Source organism: Thamnophis elegans, chromosome 15 (assembly GCF_009769535.1).
Source record: "Thamnophis elegans isolate rThaEle1 chromosome 15, rThaEle1.pri, whole genome shotgun sequence".
Taxonomy (NCBI): Eukaryota; Metazoa; Chordata; class Lepidosauria; order Squamata; family Colubridae; genus Thamnophis; species Thamnophis elegans.
The window spans coordinates 6,227,353-6,252,121 of NC_045555.1; the positions used below are offsets into that span (position 1 = coordinate 6,227,353).

The following is a 24,769-nucleotide window of genomic DNA, read 5'->3' on the forward strand; positions in this document are numbered from 1 at the left end:
GGAAAGGAAGAAAGAAAGAAAGAGAAAGATTTGTAGCTCAGAGCTGACATGAGGGGTCCTTGGTGCTCTCTGAGTTTGCTTGTTTTCTTGCAGACATTTCCTTACCCTAACTAGGTAACATCATCAGTGCTAGGACCAAAGGGAGGGAGGGAAAGAAAGAAGGAAGGAAGGAAGGAAGGAAGAAGGAAAGAAAGAAAGAAAAAGAAAGAAAGAAAAAGAAAGGAAGAAAAAGAAAGGAAGGAAGAGAAATATTTGTAGCTCAGAGTTGACATGAGGTGCTCTCTGAGTGTGCTTGTTCTTCCTTTTTCTTTCTTCTTCCTTCCTTCCTTCCTTCCTTCCTTCCTTCCTTCTTTCTTTCTTTCCTTCTTTCTTTCTTTCCCTCCCTCCCTCCCTCCCTTTGGTCCTAGCACTGATGATGTTACCTAGTTAGAGTAAGGAAATATCTGCAAGAAAACAAGCACACTCAGAGAGCACCAAGGACCCCTCATGTCAACTCTGAGCTATAAACTTCCTTCCTTCCTTCCTTCCTTCCTTCCTTCCTTCCTTCCCTCCCTCCCTCCCTCCCTCCCTCCCTCCCTCCCTCCCTCCCTCCCTCCCTCCCTCCCTCCCTCCCTGCTGATGTTACCTAGTTTGGGTCATGAAACGCCTGCAAGAAAACCACCAAGCTCAAAAATCACCAAGGACCCCTCATGTCCACCCTGAGCTATAACTCTTCTCCCTTATTGGGGAGTCAACTCGAGTCCTACCCTGGCCCCTTAATTTGGGCTCCTCTTTGTTGGGCCCGCAGGCGGACGATCGGCTGGTGTCTACGGATGGCTTTATGCTGAACTTCCTGTGGGTGCTGCAGCAGCTGAGCACAAAAATCAAACTCGAGACGGTCGATCCGTCCTACATCTTCCACCCTCGGTGTCGAATCGTGGTGCCTGCGGATGAAACGCGCGTCAAAGCTAACTTGGAGGATGTCAGCAGCTGGATGGTTGAGCTGTGTGAGTTAACAACTTCTTTTGCTCGGATACGTGCGCCGATATCAGTCTTTGTGTTTGGATGGAGAGGAGACCTTCCTTGGAATCTGCACCAAGACTCCTGTGCTAATTGGAAATGTGTCTCCCTCCCCCCCCCCCCCCGGCTTGTTGTATTTTAGGTGTTTTTATGGAGTGGCAATCCCCTTTTGTGACTTTCTGACAAAGTTGATGGGGGAACCCGGATTCACTTAATAACTGTGTGACTCACTTAATGAATGCAGTGACTCACTTAAAAACTGTTATCCAGAAAGGTTGTAGAATGGGGCAGTATTCACTGAATAAACATCTTGCTTAGCAATGGAAATTTTGGGCCTAATGGTGGTCATAAGTCAAGGACCGCCTGCAGAGTGCCCATGAATTCTTTTTGACCTGTCGTTGTTGTCATCTGCTTTTGCATCCTGAAAGAAACAGAAGATGCTCTGCAGGAGATTGGTGGTTAGGATATGGATGGATGGATGGGATGGGATGGATGGATAAATGGATGGGTGGGTGGGTGGGTGGGTAGATGGATGGATGGATGGGATAGATAGATCGATCGATGGATGGATGGATGGGATGAATGATGGATGGATGGGATAGATAGATCGATGATGGATGGATGGATGGGATAGATAGATGGATGGATGGATGGATGGATGGATGGATGGATGATGGATGGATGGATGGATGGATGGGATGGATGATGGATGGATGGGATCGATGGATGGATGGGATAGATCGATGGATGGGATAGATGGATGGATGATTGGGATAGATAGATCAATGGATGGATGGGATAGATAGATCGATGGATGGATGGGATGGATGATGGATGGATGGGATGGGATGGATGATGGATGAGATAGATGGATGGATGGGATTGATGGATGGATGGGATAGATGGATGGATGGATGGTTGGATGGATGGATGGGATAAATAGATCAATGGATGGATGGATGGGATAGGTAGATGAATGGATGGGATGGATGATGGATAGATGGATGGGATAGATGGATGGATGGATGGATGGAATAGGTAGATGAATGGATGGATGGGATGGATGGATGGGATAGATAGATTGATGGATGGGATGGGATGGATGGATTGGATGGATGGGAGAGATAGATGGATGGATGGATGGATGGGAGAGATGGATGGGATAGATGGATGGGATAGATAGATCAATGGATGGATGGGATAGATTGCTCGATGGATGGGATGGATGGATGGATGGATGGGACAGATAGATCAATGGATGGATGGATGGGATGGATGGATGGGATAGATAGATCGATGGATGGATGGGATGGATGGATGGGATAGATAGATCGATGGATGGGAGAGATAGATCGATGGATGGGAGAGAAAGATCGATGGATGGATGGATGGGAGAGATGGATGGATGGATGAGAGAGATAGATGGGATGGATGGATAGAATAGATGGATGGATGGAATAGATAGATCGATGGATGGATAGGATGGATGGATGGGATAGATAGATCGATGGATGGATGGATTGGATGAATGGGATAGATGGATGGATGGATAAAATTTGGTTCCTATGACAGATGAAGATCCCTGCTTAAATCCTTTGGCACACGACTTACATTTCATTTGGATTTCCTACTTTTTCATTTACACTCTTGTTCTTTCTCTTTCCGCAGCCAGGGATCAGTCTCTCTTCTCTGAGCCAAAATTCCCAACGGAATGTTTCTTCCTGACTCTCCACGCCCACCACCTCTCCATCTTACCAAGTTGCCGTCGATACATCCGTCGACTAAGAGCCATCCGGGAGCTGAACAGGTTAGCAAAAAAAAAAAAAAGCATCGTTAGTCATTTTGGGGAGTTTGAGCAGGACTTTGGCAAGAAAATGATAGCAGTATGTTCCCATATCTAAGGGGCTGCCACAAACAAAGGGGGAGGGGAGGGGTTTTCACCTATTCTCCAAAGCACTTGAAGACAAGAAGCAATGGGTGGAAATTAATCAAGGAGAGAAGCAACCTAGAACTAAGGAGAAATTTCCTGACTGTTAGAACAAATAACCAGTGGAACAACTCCAGATGTTGTGAATGCTCCAACACTGGATGTTTTTAAGAAGATGTTGACTAACCATTTCGAGACCGCCTGCTGAAACATACCTCCCAGCGGACAGTAAGATCCCATAGATTGGGCCTCCTTCAGATGCCGTCAGCCAAACAATGTCAGCTGGCGGGCCCTCGGAGGAGAGCCTTCTCGGTGGCTGCTCCGACTCTTTGGAACCAGCTCCCCCCCGGAAATCCGGACCACTCCCACTCTGATGGCCTTCAGGAAAGCCATAAAAACTTGGCTGTTCCGGCATGCCTGGGGCTGTTGAGCTCACTGTTGAGGTCCGGCCCCGACTAGAATGAATGTATGAGGGGTGTCTGTTGTTTTAAATTGTTTTGTCGTTATGTGTTTTTTTATATTTCTTGTCAGCCGTCCGGAGTCCTTCGGGATTGGGCGGCATAAAAAAACTCCAAATAGATAGATAGATAGATAGATAGATAGATAGATAGATAGATAGATAGATAGATAGATAGATAGATGATAGATAGATTGATAGATAGATAGATTAGATAGGTAGGTAGGTAGGTAGGTAGGTAGGTAGGTAGGTAGGTAGGTAGGTAGGTAGGTAGATGATAGATAGATTGTCTGAAGTGGTGTAGGATCTCCTGCTTGAGCAGAGAATTGGACTAGAAGACCTCCAAGGTCCCTTCGAACTCTTTTTATTCTGTAAAACAAAATAAAGCTGAGGTGCTGTTGAGATAGTCTAAGCTAGTCTTTCTCGGCTTCAGACACTTTAAAATGGGTGGATTCCAACTCCCAGAATTTCCCATGCCAGTCGGGGGAATTCTGGGAGTTGAAGTCTGCTCCTTTCATAAAGCGGCTGAGGTTGAGGAAGATTCCTCTAGGAAAACCTGGGTTATTTATGCAGCGAGAAGAGAGGCAGGAGGGAAGAGTTGTCTGCTTTGTATGCACGAGGGAGCTTCGTGCGAGGTGTAACAGCGTGCCAGCCTTTATTTTATTTTATTTATTTTTTTGCCTCTCGAGCCCGGGGAGGTTGGCATTTTCAGAGCTCTGGGCAGCGTTGATGTGTGATGGGAACATGGTGTGCCCAGATGAACTTGGCACGCCGTGGCTTGGTGGCTCCAGATGGCTGTGGGAGGGAGCGAAGGCGGTCTTTTTTCGGTGAGCTCATGCATTGTGGGTATATCCTCTGTGCCGGGAAGCCGTGCTTAAAAAGCCTCCTTAGAGCTTGGAGCCAATGGCTTCATTGTTGAAGCTGGGTTGAGTAATCCGTTGGCAGAACCTGGCCAGAGAACGCCTGCATGGATGGCATTGTGAGAGCAGAAGCCCGGCTGAGGAACATGGGGGGGGGGGGCAGGGATAAGCAGCAGAGAAGGAGGGGGGGGGGCGGTCCCCCAGAGACCTGGAGAAGGAGGGAGAAGCAGATGGATTTGTTATGTCATATAGATTTCCTGCTTTCTTTATAATGATGCGCCTTTCAAAACCTGCGCTGGAATCTTTTTCTCCTTTGCTTTTCAAGGATTGTAAGCTCAAACGTAGCCACAGCTTTATTAAAAACAGCCAAGCAGAAGGGCTTGAAATCCCTTCTGAGCGTTGGCCAGCCAATCTTTTGAAAGCTTTTCATTTAGAAGTCAACATCTGGAAAGAAAGCTCCGTTAGGTCTCCGACTTGTGACCTGGAAGGGTTTTTTCGGAAGCTGTGCATCAAAGCTGGATTTGATTGAAATCAATTGAAATCAGGATTTAAATCACTAATAAAATAAAAGGCTTGATTTAAATCGACTCAATTGAAATCGTAATTTTTAAAATAGTATTTATTGAATTTTCCAACATTTAAAAGACAAGACACAAACATATACTTACAGCAACTTTTCCATATCGGTATCAATATCTTTCATAACAATCCTATTTACAGAAATTTTACCTCCATTTCTCTATCCTAAATTATATCCTTATTTAGCTTATAATAGCATCAAGTCAATATCATCTATTTACTATATCTTTTACATTCTATATATTATACTTTAACATTTTACGTTACGTTTTATGTTTACTCTCAAGTCAGGAATACCATCTACCGTATTTTCCAGAGTATAAGACTCACCAAGACTTTGAAGAGGCAAATTTAAAAAAAAAGTTTTTGCACTCTGCAGACCTCCCCAAAATGGTCCATTTTCCACAACAAACGCATGCATAGCCTTTAGGAGGCTTGTAGAGTGTTCCTGGGTGTTGGGGGACCCAGAAACGAGCAAAAAACGGCCTGTTTTTCACAAAAACAGGTCCATTTTTGTCAAAAAAAGGAAATGCATAGCCTTTAGGAGGCTTATAAAGTGCTCCTAGGGGCGGGAGGGGGGCGAAAATGAGCAAAACCCTCATTTTTGCCCTCCCCAGCCCCCAGGAGCACTCTGGAAGCCTCCTAAAGGCTATGCATGGCCCTTTTTGCAAAGCGGGCGGGGTTTTGGGAGGCCCAAAATGCTGTATTCAGTGTATAAGATGCACTCAGATTTTCAGCCTCTTTTTTTGAGGGGAAAAAGGTGCGTCTTATACTCCGAAAAATACGGTATTCCAGATTTGATAGTACTCTGTTTCTTCCCTCTCCTTGATTTCCATACACAGTCTATCCATTTCTGCACATTCATAGATTTTCCTTCTTATAATCACGTCTGGAGGAGTATCCGTTTGTTTCCAATTCTGTGCTAACATGATTCTACTTGCCGTTAGAATATGAAATCTTATATATTGTAGTTTTCCCCCATTTTCCCATCAGAAATACACAGGAGAAACAGTTCCAGCTTCAACTCTATTCTCTGTTCAGTGATCTCTTCCAGCCACTTTCTTATCTTAACGCCAATATCTTCTGACCTTAAATCGTAATTTTTAAAGAGCAACTGTTCATCTCTGTCCTGGCGCCTCCTCTGACCCAGTGACAGTCCCATTCCCTTTAATGGGGCGGCTGGTGATGTAGCAGGGATACAACAAGGTGAGGGACGTGGCGGGCAGCAGTGACTGAATGCCCGTTAACAGGCGCTGCCATGATGGATTTGAAATGACAGGTGCTCTCTAAATGTAAGGGCTCATTCTTGCTGGTAGTTAGAATCCTTAATATGATTATTTGCAAACAAAATGTAGGTTTCCTATTTAGCTTGCAGAGTTTGGATTCATTAAATAAATTGTAGATTTTGCAGAATTTACAGCCTCATGCTACATAACTAAGCTCCATTTCATGCGGAATAGACTAAATTATTAATGAAACTTAAATAAAAAACCAGCTCCAAAAGCATTTTATTAAAATAAATGTGATTTTAAAAAAATCCAATTTAAATTAAACAAAACCAGCTCCAAAAGCATTTTATTAAAATAAATGTGATTTAAAAAATATCCAATTTAAATTAAACAAATCCAATTTATTTTTATTTTTTTTAAATCATCATTTCCCCCCCCCCCCCTGCTGTACAGTATTAGCTCAATCTGTCTAAACTGCCCCATGTAACTATAGATATCTCCCATCCCTTGTTTTGCAAATAATCAAAGAGGGAATTTGATGCTTTAGGGTTTTTTAAATTGGCGGTGCATTTGTCTTAATGGCTTTATTTTAGGCCAGTTGGTTTGTGAGTTAACCAGCTGGCCCAAAATAAAGCCATTAAAAGAATGCACTGCCAATAAAAAAAACAGAAGCCCCCAATACCCTCTCCAGTTATAAATAATTGCAAATAAATAAATGCTTCGGCCATCCCAAGTTCGTTCGTTTGATTTAAAGTGTACCAGGTTTTTTTTTGTTTTTTGTTTTTTTTATTGACAAACATGTAAAATACACACACACAAAACTTACACGTACATCATCACATTTACACAATACAATATGAACAGGAGCTTCCTGTTCTTTCTAATAGCAATTATCAATCGATACCGCTCACCTTATATTATTTCCCCTTCTATTGTATTTCATTTGGATTTCACCATTCTTAACCCTCTTATTTTACTCATAACTATTATTTTTTGAGTTTTGTTATATTCCTTCATTGATTCTTGTTTCTTTCCTCCATCCACCTATACCATTTATCTCATATCTGGTAGAATTCTGATTCTTCTTTTCCCTGGATTTCTTTAGTTAGTTTGTCCATTTCAGCACAATCCATAATCTTTCTTATTATTTCATCTTCGCTTGGAATTAATTTGTTTTTCCATTTTTTTTCTTACATATTTTTTAAAAATTGGGGTTATCCTTTAAAATACAATCAAAACCAAGGTTTTAGGGAAAGGGAAAAAGGGAAAGGGGGGGGGGAAGCACGGATTTCCTTTTTTTTTTTGGCCCCAGATGAATGGTTGTAAGTTGAGGACTCTCTGTATTTCTTCCTGGCCAGTTAATACAGTTTTCCTCTTGCGATGGTTTGAGCGCTTTTCTCCTGATTACTCAAATCTTCCCCACTCACACTTTTTCTGGGTTTTCCGCAGGACCGTGGAGGATTTGAAGAATAACGAAAGTCAGTGGAAAGATTCTCCCCTAGCTACCAGGCATCGAGAGATGTTGAAGCGATGCAAAACCCAACTCAAGGTTTGTGGCTAACCACTCGCCCACTTATGGCACCCTCCCGGGGAGGGAGGGAAGGGGGCGTAGGGACGGGAAGGCTACTTTTCATGACTTGTTGAGGTTGCGTCGCTTCATTTTGGCTCTCACCGTGTCCTGCCCAGAAATTGGTGCGATGCAAAGCTTGTGCAGATGCCGGCCTGTTAGATGAGAATTTTCTCCGAAGGTGCCTCAACTTTTACAGCGTTGTGATCCAGCTCTTGCTACGGATTCTTGATCCTGCCTACCCTAAGTGAGTTTGTGCGTGCCTACAGATCAGGGGTGGGCTGCTACCAATGGTGGGATTCAAATTGTTTTACTACCGGTTCTGTGAGCATGGCTTGGGCAGGGCATGGCATGACTTGGTGTGCATGGCAGGGAAAGGATACTGTAAAATCTCCATGCCCTTCTCACTCCAGGAGAAGGATACTGCAAAATCCCCATTCTTTCCCCACTCCAGGGGAAGGATACTGCAAAATCTCCATTTCCTCCCCACTCCAGGGGAAGGATACTGCAAAATCCCCATTCCCTCCCCACTCCAGGGGGAAGGATACTGCAAAATCTCCATTTCCTCCCCACTCCAGGGGGAAGGATACTGCAAAATCTCCATTTCCTCCCCACTCCAGGGGAAGGATACTGCAAAATCCCCATTCCCTCCCCACTCCAGGGGAAGGATACTGCAAAATCCCCATTCCCTTCCCACTCTAGGGGGAAGGATACTGCAAAATCCCCATTCCCTCCCCACTCCAGGGGGAAGGATACTGCAAAATCCCCATTCCCCCCGATCAGCTGGGAGTCAGGAGGCAGGGAATAGATGGCGGTAGGGCCAGTCAGAGGTGGTATTTGCCGGTTCTCTGAACTACTCAAAATTTCCGCTACTGGTTCTCCAGAACTGGTCAGAACCTGCTGAATACCACCTCTACCTTCTATGGGTTTGGTGGCTAACATTATGGCTGGTTCGGAGAAACTCCAAATCCCACCCCTGGCTGGCCCTGCCCACCACACCCCTCTCCCTCCCAGGAGTCTCCACGCGGCCCATTTTGGATGCAACGTAAATGCAGGGCCCTCATGGAAGCTCAGGGAGGGGGGGGGGAAATGGGCCTGCCGGAAGGCCTCCGGAGCCTGGGGGAGGCAGTTTTCACCCTCCCAGAGGTTCGAGGAAAGCCTCCAGAGCCTGGGGAAGGCGAAAACGATTCCCCACCCCTCATGGTGACTAGGCCATGCCCACCATAGCCACGGCCACCCAGCAACCAAACAGAGAAGCCGTTGCTGAAACTTTTGAAGCCCACCCCTGCCTACGGTCTGCCCCATCCCTTGCTGGACTGGACTGCTGTGGGATCTAAAAGCCCAATCAGCTAATACTGTAGCCCCCCCCCCCCTTTGGGTTCCAGGGACCAGTTCTGTGGGGAAAGTTTTTTCTGTGGATCAGGGGGGAGGTATAGTTTCACATGCCGCCTACATCCTGCAGATGGGACTTCACTTGTTTGCACAGGCCAGTTTCTGCCATGCCGTGGCCCTGGTGCCAGTCCACAAACCGGGAGCTGGGAACCCCTGAGCTAAAGTCTGATGTCAGAGGGATAACTTTTGATGGTGCACCTCTGTGCTCGGCTCTAAATTCTGCCCTAAAATGCACCTCCAGGGGTAATCCTAATAATTTCAGAGAGCCATCTTGAAAGCACAGTTAGCCCTCAAACTTAGAAACGTAATTAAGCCTGGAATTACGCTCGTAGGTCGTGCGGTTTATGAAGCGAGTCTTTTTCCTTAAAGGATTTTTTTCTGTCCTATCTGCAGCATAAAACTGCCTTTAAACCCAGATGTCCCAAAAGTCTTTGCAGCGATGCCTGAGTTTTACGTGGAAGACATTGCGGAATTTTTGTTTTTTATTGTACAGTAAGTAAAACAAACAAAAAACTTCATTTCTTGTGGATTGAAATGTTCTGGGGTAGCCTCTTCAGGGGAGAAACCACGATGAACAGTCGCTCCGGATAGTGAGATGGGCGGCATATACATTTAATTCATAAATAAAAATAAAGAAAAGCAAGGAGTTTATTATAGTCTGCTTCCTTGATCCCCAGTCCTCCTTTTCGGGGGGATATTCTTTAGCAATTTGGCCGACATTGGCGGCCTGTTTCTCCAGGTTTGCTTCTAACCATGTTGTTTGGGGGCAAGAGGCTGACTCTGTAAACTGCTTAGAGAGGGATGTAAAGCACCATGAAACAGTATATAAGTCTTAAGTACTGTTATGGATGGAGGATGGATAGATAGATAGATAGATAATAGAGATGATGGGTAGATAAGTAGATGATAGATGATGGTTAGATGATGGAGGGAGAGGAATGGGTGGATGGATAGATAGATGATGGGTGGATAGATAGATAGATGATAGATGATGGTTAGATGATGGAGGGAGGGACAGGGATAGATAGATAGATGATAGGTAGATGATGGATAGCTAGATGATGGATGGATAGATAGATGATGGGTAGATAGGTAAATGATAGATAGATGATGGTTAGATGATGACGGATGGATGGATGGATAGATAGATGGAGGGATGGAGAGAGAGAGAGAGAGATACATGCATGTATGCTGTGATGGCGCAGTGGTTAGAATGCAGTACTGCAGACTAACTGCCCACAGCCAGGCGTTCGATCCTGACCGGCTCAAGAGTGACTCAGCCTTCTGTCCTTCTGAGGTCAGTAAAATGAGGACCCAGATTGTCAGGGGCAATAGGCTGACCTTGTAAACCACTTAGAGAGGGATGTAAAAGCCTTGTGGATCTATAAGTGCTATTGCTATATGATGGGTTGGATGCCATCTCTCTCCACTTTGGCCGTTGATCCTTGTCAAGCCTTCCTCCGTCGTTCCTTTCTCCCCGCTCCCCCTCTCCCCGTTTTGCAGATACTCGCCTCAGGTACTCTACGAGCCTTGCACTCAGGAGCTGGTCACCTTCTTGGTGGTCATGCTCTGCAACCAGGACTACATCCGGAACCCTTACCTGGTGGCCAAGCTGGTGGAGGTGATGTTCATGACCAACCCAGCCGTCCAGCCCCGGACTCAGAAGTTCTTCGAGATGATCGAGAACCATCCGCTCTCCGTCAAGTTGCTGGTTCCTTCCCTGATGAAGTTTTACACAGGTTGGTGAATGCCCTGGACGGATGTGCAACCAGTTGTGCCGCTCGGGCAAGGGAGCCTTGCATGACAACAACACAGTTGGTCCTTGACTTACAACTGTTTTAATTTAGTAACCTGTTCTGACTTAGGCTTCCCCATAAAGCAGGAGGCAGAGTCCTGGTCCCGACAAAACCCCTTTTATTAAAGGAAGGTGAATTCCTCTCCTTCGCATTCAGCAAACGCCTGGCAAACAGTCTTTCAAAGGAGTATTTATGACCACAGACCTTATCTAGCTTGGTTTTTGGCACTGCTGCGTGCACGAAGGACAGCTAATCATCATGCACGCATGTGCGCCAGGAACCTGCAAGACAAACAGGCAGGGGCGCGTGTTTGTGTGCCAGGCGACATGGCTTTGCGTGCCACTTTGGGCACGCGTGCCACAAGCTCACCATCATGGGTTTAGTGTGTTTTGCGAAGATGGCCTCTCTATGCTTACTCTGGCATGTGGAGACTGAAACTCTTCTATTCCCCTCAGATGTGGAGCACACTGGGGCCACCAGCGAGTTCTACGACAAATTTACAATCCGCTATCACATCAGCACCATCTTCAAAAGCTTGTGGCAGAACATAGCTCACCACGGGACCTTCATGGAAGAGTTCAAGTGAGTGTAATGCTGACATATAAGCTTGTTCTGGATTGGACAGGTCACTCATCATGGAAAAGAGGCTGGATGGACGCCACATATCTGGGCTGGATGCATCTCTTAAGGAAGGACCAATAGTTTTTAAAGTGATACAGTGGAAAAGTCAGTATAGCAATTGTACCATAGAGAGGTGTTTTTTGTTTTTGTTATTTTGCCATCCTAAGAGCCTTGGTAGCGCAGTGGTTAGAGTGCAGTACTGCAGGCCACTTCTGCTGACTGCCGGCTGCCTGCAATTTGGCAGTTCGAATCTCACCAGCCTCCTGAGGTTGACTCAGCCTTCCGCCCTTCCAAGGTGGGTCAAATGAGGACACAGATTGTTGGGGGCAAGTGATGCTGACTCTGTAAACCAATTAGAGAAGGCTGTAAAAGCACTGTCAAGCGGTATATACCGTATTTTTTCGGTGTATAAGATGCACCGGAGTATAAGACGCACCAAGGTTTTGAAGAGGCAATTTTTTTTTAAAAAAAAAAGGTTTTTGCACTCTGCAAACCTCCCAAAAACATCCCATTTTTCACGACAAACGGGCCCATTTCTTCCCCCAAAGTAGCCTTTAGGGGGCTTGCAGAGTGCTCCTGTGGGGGTGGGGGACCCCAAAAATGAGCAAAAACTGGCTCGTTTTTCACAAAAACGGGCCCATTTTTTGTCACAAAAATTGCATGCATAGCCCTTAGGAGGCTTATAGAGTACTTCTGGGAGCTGGGAGTGGGGGGAAATTGAGCAAAAAATGTCCTATTTTTCACTCATTTCTGCCCTCCCCAACCCTCAGGAGCTCTCTGAAAGCTATCTACGGGTTCTGCATGGTCATTTTGGTGAAGGGGACGGGGTTTCGGGAGGCAAAAAATGCTGTATTCAGTGTATAAGATGCACCCCAGATTTTCAGCCTCTTTTTTGAGGGAAAAGGGTGTGTCTTATACTCTGAAAAATACTGTAGACCTAAGGGCTATTGCTATCTTGTCTATCCTCCTCCCTCCCTTCCTCACAGTGGTTAGAATGCAGTATTGCAGGCTAACTGCTCACTGCCACGAGTTCGACCCTGACCATTTGGCTCAAGGTTGACTCAGCCTTCCATCCTTCCGAGCTGGATAAAATGAGGACCCGGATTGTTTGGGGCAAGAGATGCTGACTCCATAACCCACTTAGAGGGGGATGGAAAGCACTTTTCCCAACAGGCTGCGGACCTCACTCCTATTTTGCGGAAGGCAAAAATGAATGCTGGGGAATTTCAAGCATCTGAGCAGAGACTGGAGGCCACATGTCTCAGATTGATCTGCCTGGCCTCCTCCTCCTCATCTATTAGAGCTAAGAAATCCACACAATTGTCTTCCCGCCCCCCCCCCCCCCTTTCTTTTCCCTTTCCAGCTCCGGCAAGCAGTTTGTTCGCTATATCAACATGCTGATCAACGACACGACGTTCTTGCTGGATGAGAGTTTAGAGTCCCTCAAACGCATCCACGAAGTGCAGGAGGAGATGAAAAACAAGGAGCAGTGGGATCTTCTCCCCAGGGTGAGCTGGGTCTCGGGTTTTAGCGGTCCCCGGCTGGGGGATTCTGGGAGTGGAAGTCCACGTGGTTTAAGGTTGCTTAGTCTAGCCTAGGCCACTTTAGACCTTTAAAGGTCTGAAGCAGTGTTTCTCAACCTTGGCAACTTGAAGATGGCTGGACTTCAACTCCCAGAATTCCCCAGCCAGCAAATGCTGGCTGGGGAATTCTGGGAGTTGAAGTCCGGACATCTTCAAGTTGCCAAGGTTGAGAAACACTGATGTAAAATCTACTGTTCTGTTTCCTAAGGAACTAGCCAGACATCTTATAATATCAATTAGAACTAGGGGGAGGGGGGAAAGAGGGAATGATAGGTAGTCCTTGACTTATAACCATTCATTTAGTGACCATTGGAATAGCACGGAAAAAGGGCACCACCCCTGCTCACGGGATCAAAATTCAGGCGCTTGGCAACATATTTGTGACGGTCGCAGTGTCCCGGGGTCCCCTTTTGCAACCTTCTGATAAGGAAAGTCAATGGGGAAGCCAGACTCACTTCACGACCGCATGACTAACTTAAGACCTGCACTGATTCACCAAGAAAGATCGTAGAATGGGGCAAAAGTCACTCAATCCCTGTTTTGCTTAGCAGTGGAAATTTGGGGGTCAGTTGTCATAAGTCGAGGACTACCTGTGATGATTCCCCTTCCTTCCTTCCTTCCTTCCTTCCCTTCCTTCCTTTCTCTCTTTCTTTCTCTCTCTCTCTCTCTTTCTTTCTCTCTCTCTCTTTCTTTCTTTCTCTTCTTACCATCCAATCCATGCATCTATCATCCATCTCTCTCCATCCTCCCTCCCTCTATATCTATCTGTCTATCCATCCATCCATTAATTAAATTTTATGCCGTCCATCTTCCTTACAAGGTGACCAACGGTTAGCCACCCCATGGCACACCAGCCCCCACCCCCCCCGCAGTTCGCCCAAACTCATGTTCCTTGAGTTGATGACACCATCTAACTGTCTCCTCTTCTACCATCCTCTTCTCCTTTTGCCTTCCATATTTCCCGACCTAAGGGTCTTCTCCAATGAGTCCTCTCTTCTCATTTGGTGGCCAAAGTATTTGAGTTTCCACCTTAAGGATCTGTCCTTCCAATCGGAGTTGATTTCCTTTAGGATTGATTAGATCTCATTGCAATGCAAGGGACTCTTCAAGAGTCTTCCCCAATACCACAATTGGAAAGCGTCAATTCCTCAGGGCTTCCTTACGGTCCAATCCTTACAGCTTATTACCGGGTGGCTTACAGGTTAGAATGATCACACAGGTTATAAATATTCTTCCTGCGGCTGTTTCCTTCCTAGGACCAGCAACAAGCTCGGCAGTCTCAACTGGCCCAGGACGAACGGGTCTCGCGCTCCTATCTGGCCCTGGCCACAGAAACGGTTGACATGTTTCACATCCTCACCAAACAAGTCCAGAAGCCTTTTCTCAGGCCTGTGAGTATCAGGAGCACAGAGCAAGCTGTTTGACCGAGCCTTCCCAAGATCATGAAGCAGACGCCTCTTCCCGATGAAACCTCTTTTATATAGTTTAAAGGGAATTCCTCTCCAGCAAAGTCCTGGCCAACAGTCTTTCAAGAGATTTCACAACTACAGACCTTGATCAGGCTTGGAGAATTGCCAGGCCAATATCTTCCAAACGCCATGCTGTAGCAGCAATTACTTGGCAAGTAGTCAGGAACAGATCTTCACCTGAATGAATTGAACTAATTGTCTCCTGCAAACTCCCCTCCCCTTTCGCTCCTCTTTTATTTCCTCTGGGAGGGGCCATTCACCATCCACCTGTGCCTTTATTCTCGAATCGGCCCTTGTTCCTTAACTATTCCCTTCTCCTGGCAGCTCTGTGCATGCACACACTGGGAACAGGCTCCAGCTGTTCTTCTGCCTCACTGATGTCTGACTCTGAAGGCAGCTGGTAATTGTCAGACGGCCCTGGCCCCCTCTCTGCCTCTGACACAGAGCCCTCATCAGAGCCTTCCCCAGACTCTAGGACTGGCCCATCTTCCTCCCCAACCTCCTCACTGTCTGAGTCTGCCACCAGCTCCCCTGGCTGCTGGCGGGCCACAACACCCACTTCGGCTTTGCTTCCCGATAATCTCCTGCGGTGTCGTGGCCTTGTGGTGTGAGTCCCAGCTCTTTCTAGATCCAAGGCTAAGCATTTTTGACACTGGGAGAACTCTCCCGGGAGTCGGTTCTGGTTGTGGCTCTCAGATCGAGACCGTGGTGGGACTCAATTTCGTTGTATTTATTTTATACAATGACAATAAAGACTATACTATGCTTGGTGGGCTTTGAGCAAACAAGGGGATGGGTTCGTGTTGCTGGTTCCTGGCTTCTTGTGTTGCTGCTTCTCTCCCACACCCCATGCTGCGTTTTCTCTTCCGTTGCAGGAGCTTGGACCACGGCTGGCCGCGATGTTGAACTTCAACCTTCAGCAGCTGTGCGGCCCCAAATGCCGCGATCTGAAAGTTGAAAACCCCGAGAAGTACGGCTTTGAACCAAAGAAGCTTCTGGATCAACTGACGGACATCTACCTGCAGCTGGATTGCGCCCGTTTTGCAAAAGCGATCGCGGACGACCAGGTGAGAATGGGGGACCCAGATGTTAGCTGAGAAGGTAAAAAGCGTAAGGACACCTTTTACGATCCAGTCAGTACCTCCTCGTCTCTCGGGTTTTGGAACTTCCGAGAGGGAGCAGAATTCACAGAACCCAAAATACGCAGTAATACGCATTCCTCGTTTTGTCACCATTCACAATCATCCTGAAAAAAATTACGATCAGCCCTCCCATTTATGACCTTCGTAGGCGAGGCGGTTTGGGTGTGGCTGGTACTTTATGAATGTCCCCCATTCGGCAAATCTCTACTTCTTTTCCTTGACGGGGGGGGGGGGGGGAGGATTTGGATGGCCCTATGCCCGTGATGGCGAAACTATGGCACACGTGGAGAGCTCTCTCTGTGGGCCCTGGCGCCAGCTGCTCTTCTGGTTTCCGGCGCGCACATGCACAGCTACTCTTTGTGGGCACCGGAAAAGGTCTGAAAACGACCCCAAAACAACCAAAAAAACCAGGCCATTTTCTGGGCCGTTTTTCAGGCCGTTTTCAGGCCAAAAACAGTTCTGAAAAATGGCCAAAAAACAGGCATGCACGCCTCAGCCAGCTAGTCTTCGGGTTTCTGGTGCTTCAGCGCGCATGACGACCAGCTGGCTGGCGTGACTGCGCCTGCTGAAAACCTGAACACCAGCTGGCTGGTGCATGCAGGCATGTTCCTGTTTGGCTCATTCGGTGCTGAAAAAGTTCACCATCCCTGCCCTCTGCCCTACTTGATTTGTTACCATGGAATGTCTTTTGAAGAAGCACAAGAGGGGAAAGTATTCCAATATTTGAAGGGCTGCCACGAAGAATAGGGGTTCAAATTATTCTCCAAAGCACCAGAAAGCAGGACAGGAAACACTGGATGGAAACTAATCAAGGAGAGAAGCAACTTGGAAGGAAGGAGAAACTTCCTAACGTTCAGAACAGTTCATCAGTGGAACGGCTTGCCTTCCAGAAGTTTTGGGTGCTCCACCAGTGGAGATTTTAAAGAAGAGAATGAACAACGACTTGTCTGAAAGGGTCTCCTGCTTGAGCAGGGGGTTGGACTAGAAGACCTCGGCGGTCCCTTCCAGCTCTATTCTGATTGGATTGGAAAACATCCAATTATCGTGAAGAATCTCAAAAAGAACACTCTCTTTTTTTCCCCACTTCCTCCTCCTTGCGGTGCTTTGATTCAGGATTCACTGCACTGCAGATAAATCTCGATCCCTTTTGGAAGCGGGCAGATGTGATGGAGCAGAGAGCAGTCGTGGGTGGGCGGGCCCTGCCCGCTTCAATTGATTTATTCCTTCCGCTATCCGAGACTCAGAAGAGCAAAAATGAACTGAAGGTTGAATCCCTTTGGGGTCCCTAAGCTGGGTTTTGGCTGCAGCATCCTCAAAAAGCTGGCCAGGTTTTTCCACTTCTGCCTGGTGGATCTGCTGGCTGCGTTGCAACTTAAGTGGGCCTTTCTGCAGCAATGCTGCATTTAGCTGGCGAGCTCCCAGCAAATTCTGGCTTCCTTCTCCTGCAGGAGCTTTGCAAACTGACCTAAGAAGAGAGCCAAAGATGATTCTGATAGCTTTGTCTACAGAAGAGCCCTCTGAGGAGTTAACTCCTTATAGGAAAGTCAGAATTGCTCAAACCCAGCTGTCTTTTCTTGAGAGGGATGGATTCTTTCTAACTGAATTCCTCCTGGCTGGCAGTTCGGCTGGCAATAAATATCCTTTAACTGGTGTGTGTTCTGACCGAGGCTTCCCAAGAGCATGAAGTAAACTCCTTGTCCCGGCAAAAAACCCTTTTATTAATTGACTGTGAATTCTGCTCATTCACATCCAATGAAGTCTTTTGAGGGAGGATTTACAGTCACAGACCTCATCTGGCTTGGAGAGCTGCCAGGCCGATACCTGCAAAACTTGGCAAGGAGCCTCGGAGAGTCACGAACCAATTAAGCTAATTAATTGTCTCCTGCAAACTCCACTCGCCTTTCGCTCCTCTTTTATTTCCTCTGGGAGAGGCAATTCATTGTCCACCTGTGGGCTTCCTCCCAAGTCGACCCCTGTTCCTTAGCTGTTCCCTTCGTGTGGCAACTCTGCGCATGCGCACACTGGGAACAGGCTCCAGCTGTTCATCTGCCTCACTGATGCCTGACTCCGAAGGAATCTGATAACTGGCCCCCTCTCTTCCTCCGACACAGAGTCCTCATCCCCAGACTCCAGGACTGGCCCATGCTCCTCCCCAACTTCCTTACTGGCTGCTAGCGGGCCACAGCTATGTTTTTTGTGGAATCCTAGAGAGCTCTCCCTAGCGTGTGCTGAAACACTTGCAAACAGCTAAGCCCTTCCTCCTGGGTGTGGAGCGCACAACTCCCATCAAAAGCAACACATTCCTGGCCCTCAGGTCATTGCTAAATTGTCAGAAACTTGAGTTGTTGGGTGATGGTTAGACCAGGGATCCTCCCCTTTGCATTCTCTCCAGAAGAGCAAATTAAAACAAGAATGAATAACCGTAAGGCATATGAAGTGGTTTACTTCAGCGTGGTAAAATACCTAGGTGGAAGAACAGTACCCTCAAAGCACTGTGCGTCTTTCTGACTGTACGGTACGGGCAAGAGTTCAGGTTTGTGGTTAGGAAGCTAGACTTCGAGACAGAATCCAAAATACAAAAATGGATCTATTTTAACATTGCTCTTGCTCTTGAAAAAGCATCTGATTGCAGAAGAGTAAACAATTTTGAAGATCGATATAGCCAGACAGTTAGACTTGATTTTAGATATATTTAGTCGGCTTTAAACAGTTAAATTAATCTAACAAAAATCATTTTGGTTTCCCTGGGGCCAGATTTTTTTTTTAAGAACAGTGTCTATATTTTACTGTATGTATTTATAAAAATTGTGCTAATTGTGTACGGTTTTCTCCTCAGTAGTTGCTCCATGAGGGGATTGATTTCTGCTTGATTGTTTGTCTGGGATTAATCCCTGCTTATCTGACTGTTGGAGAGAAGGCATTCTGATCTTTTGGTTTCCTTCTTAGCTTTTTTAACTACATCTTTGGAGCAGTATGTCAATGTGGTTTATCACAATGTGTCCATTGATGGCTGATTGTCTGAATGCCAGATTTCCAGGAGTTTCTGGATCCTTAGTTTAGGATGCTCACAGTTTCCCCGTTGAAATGCCTAGTTGAGTCTGTCCATGCGTTGAGAGATCGTGTTGTCATCCTGTCTTCTGACTACCGAGTTGGTGTTTCATCGCTTTGGTGGGCTTTCACGAGCTTTTGGCTTTGCAGAGGTCTTACAGCAAGGAGCTATTTGAGGAGGTGATTTCGAAGATGAGAAAAGCCGGCATCAAGTCGACCATAGCGATAGAAAAATTCAAGCTGCTTGCGGAGAAAGTGGATGAAATTGTTGCCAAGAACGCCCGCGCCGAAATTGACTACAGTGATGCCCCGGATGAGTTCCGAGGTAAGCCGAGTCCTTGTCAGGATGTAGTGAGCTAATTTCCAATGAATTAAAAAAGGTGGTGTGATTTTTAATCAGTTGTTAAAAACCAGTTAATCAGCGCCCCTCCCCAACCTTTGGGGCACTAGGGACCGATTCCATGGAGAAAAGTTTTCCCACGGACCGGAGTGGGCGTGATTTTGTGTGCTGCCTGCATCCCGCGGATGGGACTTCACTTGTTTGCACAGACTGGTTTCTGGTATGCTGCGGCCCGTTGCCAGTCCATGGATCCAGGCTGGGGATCCTTGATTTAAATCCTGTGTGGGTATGGCCCAATTTATTTTTGATCCTTCTATCTTTAAAACTCAGTTGACAAGTTGATTATGTTCCTTCAGATCCACTCATGGATACTTTAATGACCGACCCGGTCCGGTTGCCGTCGGGAACCATTATGGATCGCTCCGTCATTCTGCGCCACCTTCTCAACTCCTCCACGGATCCCTTCAATCGCCAGACACTAACGGAAAATATGCTGGAGCCAGGTAGTTGGGGGAGAGTGGGGTTTTCAGACCCATATTTTGAAATCTTTATAATCCTTCAAGGTTTGGGGTATTCTCCCAGCTTGTTTCTCCTGTGGAGACCTCTCACGAACCAGCTCAATTACGTCATCAGCACATGGGGAGTGGTGTATGTCAATCATTCCTCTTCCCTGCAGTGTATTTTTTTTAAAAAAAATTTTCTTGGAGTTTAAGGGTTCTGTGTCAGGGTTCCAAGAAACTCACCCGTAGCAATCAAAACTCCAAGGCAATTGAATTCTTCAAATAATAGATTTATTGGATATGTCATATTGGCACGAGCTGGTGAAAACTGACTCTAAATGTTCCTGTGGTTTTCACCTAATTAAAAGTAAAAGTTCTTTCCCTTTCTCCAAACAACCACACAGTCCAATCAGGATACAGTCTGGTTGCTAAATGACTCCGGTCTCCTCCTCCTGGATACCTGGTGGAAATGTCCTTGGTTCCCAAGAGAAAGTATTTTATTTTAGCTGCAACACCCCAGCTATCTCTACTTCTCCCTCCCTTTCCCACAAGTCCAGGTCAGTTTCAGGATTGACATTCTTTCCCCCTCCATTTTTGTTTTTTAGTGCCTGAACTGAAAGAGCAAATCCAAGCTTGGATGAGGGACAAGCAGAACCCGGATCACTGAGGTTATCCCCGGCAGCACACGCCGAGGTCAACTGCGGAGAGCAAGGCAGCGGATCGAGGCGAGGGGAATGCCAAAACCGTGGGGAGTTGAAGCCGAGTTGGGGCTCACGCAGTGCCTGCTGCCGCCACCACAAAGGACCGTGGAATCTTCTGGGCGAGGCAAAGGGGAAAGAGGCACCACACCGCCAAACGCAGCTTAACTCTCTCTTGTACATAACTTTAAAGCGATACATCGGCAGTCGATAGCATTGTGGGTGGGATTCAGTTAGCAAGTTCCTTTTTTGTTCTGAAAAAAAAAACACAACCCCAAGACTCCTCCATTTCATCGTTGGGGTTCATAAACGGTTGTATTCGGTTTAGCTAACGACGAGGATCGGGTCGTTGGGGGTGTGTGTCTGCGTGGTTTTTTAAAAAAAACCAATATATTGCCAGATCTCCGTTAATTTGATAGTGGTTGAAACTTTGAACATTTTGCTGCTAAGGTAACACCTCCCCCCCCCCCCCAAAAATCCTTTCATTTTTCTCGTCACCTCTGCACAATCCCGTCTCCCGGTTTCTGTTTATTTTATTTTCTCTCTCCTTAATGTGAAGAAAAACCTTCCCTGTATATGGAAAAAGATTCCTTCTTATGTCCTAAAGGGGACATAATTTTGAGAAAAGCAAATGTGCCTGCGACGAGTATTAAAAGGGGGAGGGGTGGGTTGGAAGGGGATCTTATTTTTCTATTAGACAGCTTTTTTTAAAAATTTAATTTGGTGAGCCACCCCCAAGAAAAGTAACTCACAATCCTGTAGTAACTTTCATTCTCCCACCTCCCCCTTTGTCGACACGTTGAAATTTTACGTTGTTTGACGTGTCTCTTTACATTTCGAGGAGAAACTTCATATCCCCCATGTTGTTGTTGTTGTTATTATTATTTTAATTTTTTAGGTTGGTTTTTCTTCAGAGCCTTGTATTATAGGTCGGAACAGCTGCCGTAAAGGAATTGGAGTGGAATATGGGAGGGGGGGAGTTCATTGACTTAAAAGATATATAGAGAGAGCTATATATATATATATATAATTATACATATATATATAAAAAAACTTTTAAAGTCAGAGATCTTATAAGCTGAATGGTAATGATTCTCTGTCTTCTAAAAGTGCGTCTCTTGGGGAAATGAGGGTTGGGGGTGTGTGTGGATAAGCAGATTGTTTTATTCTCGGCGCGCCTCCCGAGTCGAAGCCGACGGATTCATTTTTATGTTGCGTACCAGTTTTTATATCCATGGCTTGGCCTTACCAAAGCAAAAAGGGTGCAGAAAAAAAAATGTAGACTTGCTTTTTTTTTAAAAAAGAAACTATATAAAAAAGATGAGACATTTTTGTATGACTGCCCTCTGCTTAAAAGATACTTGAATGTCCTTTTTGAAGAGGATTCGAAACCACAGTGTTTTAAAAACAAAACGAAACAAATTAAGCCTGAAAAGAAAATGTTTTTTTTTCTTTTCGTTTCTTTTCTGCTGACAGTTTCCTCTGTTCAGTTCCTAATTCTTGAAGAACAATAAATGGTGATACACATTCACAAGAACTTTCCCCCCCTCCTACCCTGTGGCTCCTTTATGTATTTTGGGCCGTCGTCTTACAGCAAAATTACAAATACCAGATTTTTCGGAGTATAAAACGCACTGGAGTAATAAGATGCACCAAGATTTTGAAGAGGCAAATAAAAAAAAAGTTTTTGCACTCTGCAGACCTCTGAAAAATGGCTCATTTTTCACAAAAATGGGCCCATTTTTTTTGTTTAAAAAAGGGCATGAATAGCCTTTAGGAGGCTTGTAGAATGCTCCTGGGGGGTGGGGGCAAAATGAGCAAAAAATGGCCTGTTTTTTGTTTTTTTAAAAAGGGCATGCATAGCCTTTAGGAGGCTTATAGAGTGCTCCTGGGGGCTGGGGCAAAATTGAGCAAAAACAGTCTGTTTTTCACTCATTTTTGCCCTCCCGAGCCCCCAGGAGCACTCTATAAGCCTCCTAAAGGCTATGCATGGCCATTTTGGTGAAAGGGGCGGGGTTTGGGGAGGCAAAAAATGCTGTATTCAGTGTATAAGACACCCAGATTTTCAGCCTCTTTTTTGAGGGAAAAAGATGTGTCTTATACTCCGAAAAATATGGTACTTTGTACAGCATGCCTAGGACGTGATTTTCATCCAAGGATTTGGTTGCTTGCTTGCTTGGAGTGGTGCGGTGTCCTAGTGGTGGAGCTCTCGCCTCACAATCAGGAGGCTGTGAGTTCAATCCTAGATAACAGCAGATATTTCTCTCTCTCTCTGGGCACACTGAGAATGTATCTGTTGAACAAAACTCTGCATTGGCAACAGGAAAGGCATTCGGCCAGTAAACGTTCCATTCAGTTGCCGCAACTGCACCCTGCCAGGGATTACGGGGTCATTAAAAGAAGATGAGTTTGAAACGTTTCTCATTCATGCAGAGCTGATGTTCTCCACCCACAGACCCGCTCTGTAACTCGAGAAGTTGGACCTATAAAATGTGTAATAAGCCAAAACTACATCATGAATTGAGCTCCATGGGTTAACAGCCTGCAAATTTTGAAAATTTTCTGCTAGCAACTTAAATTGTAGGCTGCGTTACTGACAGGATTAACCCATAGGGCTCAATTCATGATATAATTTGGGGTTTAGCCTCTACAATCCCCGTCTGTGCTGTTTGAAAAAAAAAAAAAAGGGTTGTAGCTTAGCTTGTTTGGATCCTTTGTTTAGCGAATGGCATATCGTACCTAAACTAGCAATATGCCTATAAACATTCCACCCAGATTAATAAAACACAATGCAATATAAATGTTAAAAAGATCTATGTTCAAATACCAGTCTAGATCTTTTAGTCCTTGCAAGCATAGCACTACGTTTTGTTTAACCAACTTTTATTTTACTCCATGTGTAAGTCAGTTCTGTTTGGGGGAGGTTTTTGAAACCCTAAGGAGGTACTTTAAGAATAACAAACATCAACAAAAGAACAGGATACAAGAGGCATAGAAATTAAACCATTTTAGGACAAGTGGCTGCCACAAATCAATAGTGAGAATAAAATAGAAACACAGATGAAATATTTAAAGATAAGTCAACTCTAGCTTGAGGTTACTGTCCAGAGCAAAATCCCTGAGGCTGTGCCAGCCCTCAGTAACAACATAGTCCTTGACTTACAACCACAATTGAGGCCCCAGTTCCCACTGGTCAGCAAGGCCATTAAGTGAGTTTTGTCCCATTTTACGACCTTTTTTGGCCGCCATAGTTAAACAATTCACTGCAGTTATTAAGTGAATCATGTGGTCGTTAAGTAAATCCAGCTTCTCCCATTGACTTCGCTTGTGTATGAAGGTGACAAGGAGTCATCCCATGACCCAGGTCAACCGTCATAAGTCCATGCCAGTTGCCAAATGTCCGGATTTTGATCACATGACCACGGGAATGCTCCAATGGTTGTAAGTGTGAGAACCAGTCGTAAGTCATTGATGCTCCAAATGACTTAATGAATGGTTGTAAGTGGAGGATTATAATATATATATATATATATATATGATCAATGATGTATAAAGGCAAATATCTCAATGGTAGTTTTTACACTGACGATATTAGCAGAGACAACGAAAACTAAGCGGATAATATATTTTAAATTCCAGAGATTGTGATGTCTGTCTCTTCACACACACACATATATTTATTTATATATTTATTTATATATCTATATAAAATAAGAGACCATGCAAACATTCCAAAGATTTTATTTTTCACAGCAAATTTCAGCGTGGATGTGGTAATTCCTTAAAAAAAAATTCCTAGAGATTCTCAACTGCATATTTGCAATCTCTCATTTTAATGTACTTTGTGTAATCCCAGCCCATAATAATAATCCGGGATAAGGGAGAGCGTTCGTGATTGTGTGCCAATCCCTTCCAAAGGTACTTTCTGCATTCAGACGTCCATTGCGCGCTTTAAAAAGCGGCACGGCCATCGTCGACCTTTTAATTGGCGCCGTTATTTTAATTTTAATATGTTTTCTTTTCTCTCCGTCGCTTTCGTCACGCCTGGCGAGAATTGACCTGAATCAATTCCCAAAGCGCTCAGTCACTCAACCTTCTTCCCACAATCCTCAGCGACCTCAAGTCGAAGACTAAATCTGAGGGAAATAGGAGAAAAAGGACGCCTCGCTCCCCTTTTATACCCCGCTGGGTCAACTCTCCCCCTCCCCTCGAATTTGTTCTTCCGCGCGAGGGTTCTTCCCTCCCCGGCATTCCTACGCCACCGGCTTAAAAGAATCCCAAGGAGAATTCCCCGAGACTGTGAAGCAGTGCAGCGCATCTCCCCTTCTTCGAGCGCTCATTGGCTGCCTTCGCGGGCCTACGCCCCGCGCTTCATTGGATTGGCCGAGAGGCGCTCCGAGATTAGCAGTGGAGGCGTCGCCCTCCGCCTTTACTGAGCCTTTCCGTCATGGATTGACAAAGACGGCCGCCTATCGGCGAGGATGCCGGTTGCTGCGCTCGGGAGGCGGGATTCTCTCTTCCGCCGCTGATTGGACGGCCGCCGCGAAAAAGGGGCGGGGCCC

At 45.7% G+C, this 24,769-nt stretch overlaps 1 protein-coding gene across 4 annotated transcripts in view; it reads left to right on the forward strand.

The window, feature by feature from the left end:
• The window catches only part of UBE4B (ubiquitination factor E4B), a 56,432-nt gene extending 34,684 nt beyond the window's left edge, over positions 1-21,748 (forward strand). For all 4 annotated transcript variants that reach the window (XM_032231602.1, XM_032231601.1, XM_032231603.1 and 1 more), the window contains 13 exons: positions 788-986; positions 2,668-2,806; positions 7,501-7,600; positions 7,738-7,865; positions 9,404-9,502; positions 10,514-10,749; positions 11,262-11,388; positions 12,791-12,935; positions 14,267-14,401; positions 15,355-15,546; positions 18,820-18,994; positions 19,366-19,512; positions 20,115-21,748. In XM_032231602.1, coding sequence (XP_032087493.1) covers positions 788-986; positions 2,668-2,806; positions 7,501-7,600; positions 7,738-7,865; positions 9,404-9,502; positions 10,514-10,749; positions 11,262-11,388; positions 12,791-12,935; positions 14,267-14,401; positions 15,355-15,546; positions 18,820-18,994; positions 19,366-19,512; positions 20,115-20,176 — 1,884 coding nt within the window. In that variant the 3' untranslated portion in view covers positions 20,177-21,748. The remainder of the gene's footprint in view (positions 1-787; positions 987-2,667; positions 2,807-7,500; positions 7,601-7,737; positions 7,866-9,403; positions 9,503-10,513; positions 10,750-11,261; positions 11,389-12,790; positions 12,936-14,266; positions 14,402-15,354; positions 15,547-18,819; positions 18,995-19,365; positions 19,513-20,114) is intronic.
• The last annotated feature ends 3,021 nt before the right edge of the window (positions 21,749-24,769 follow it).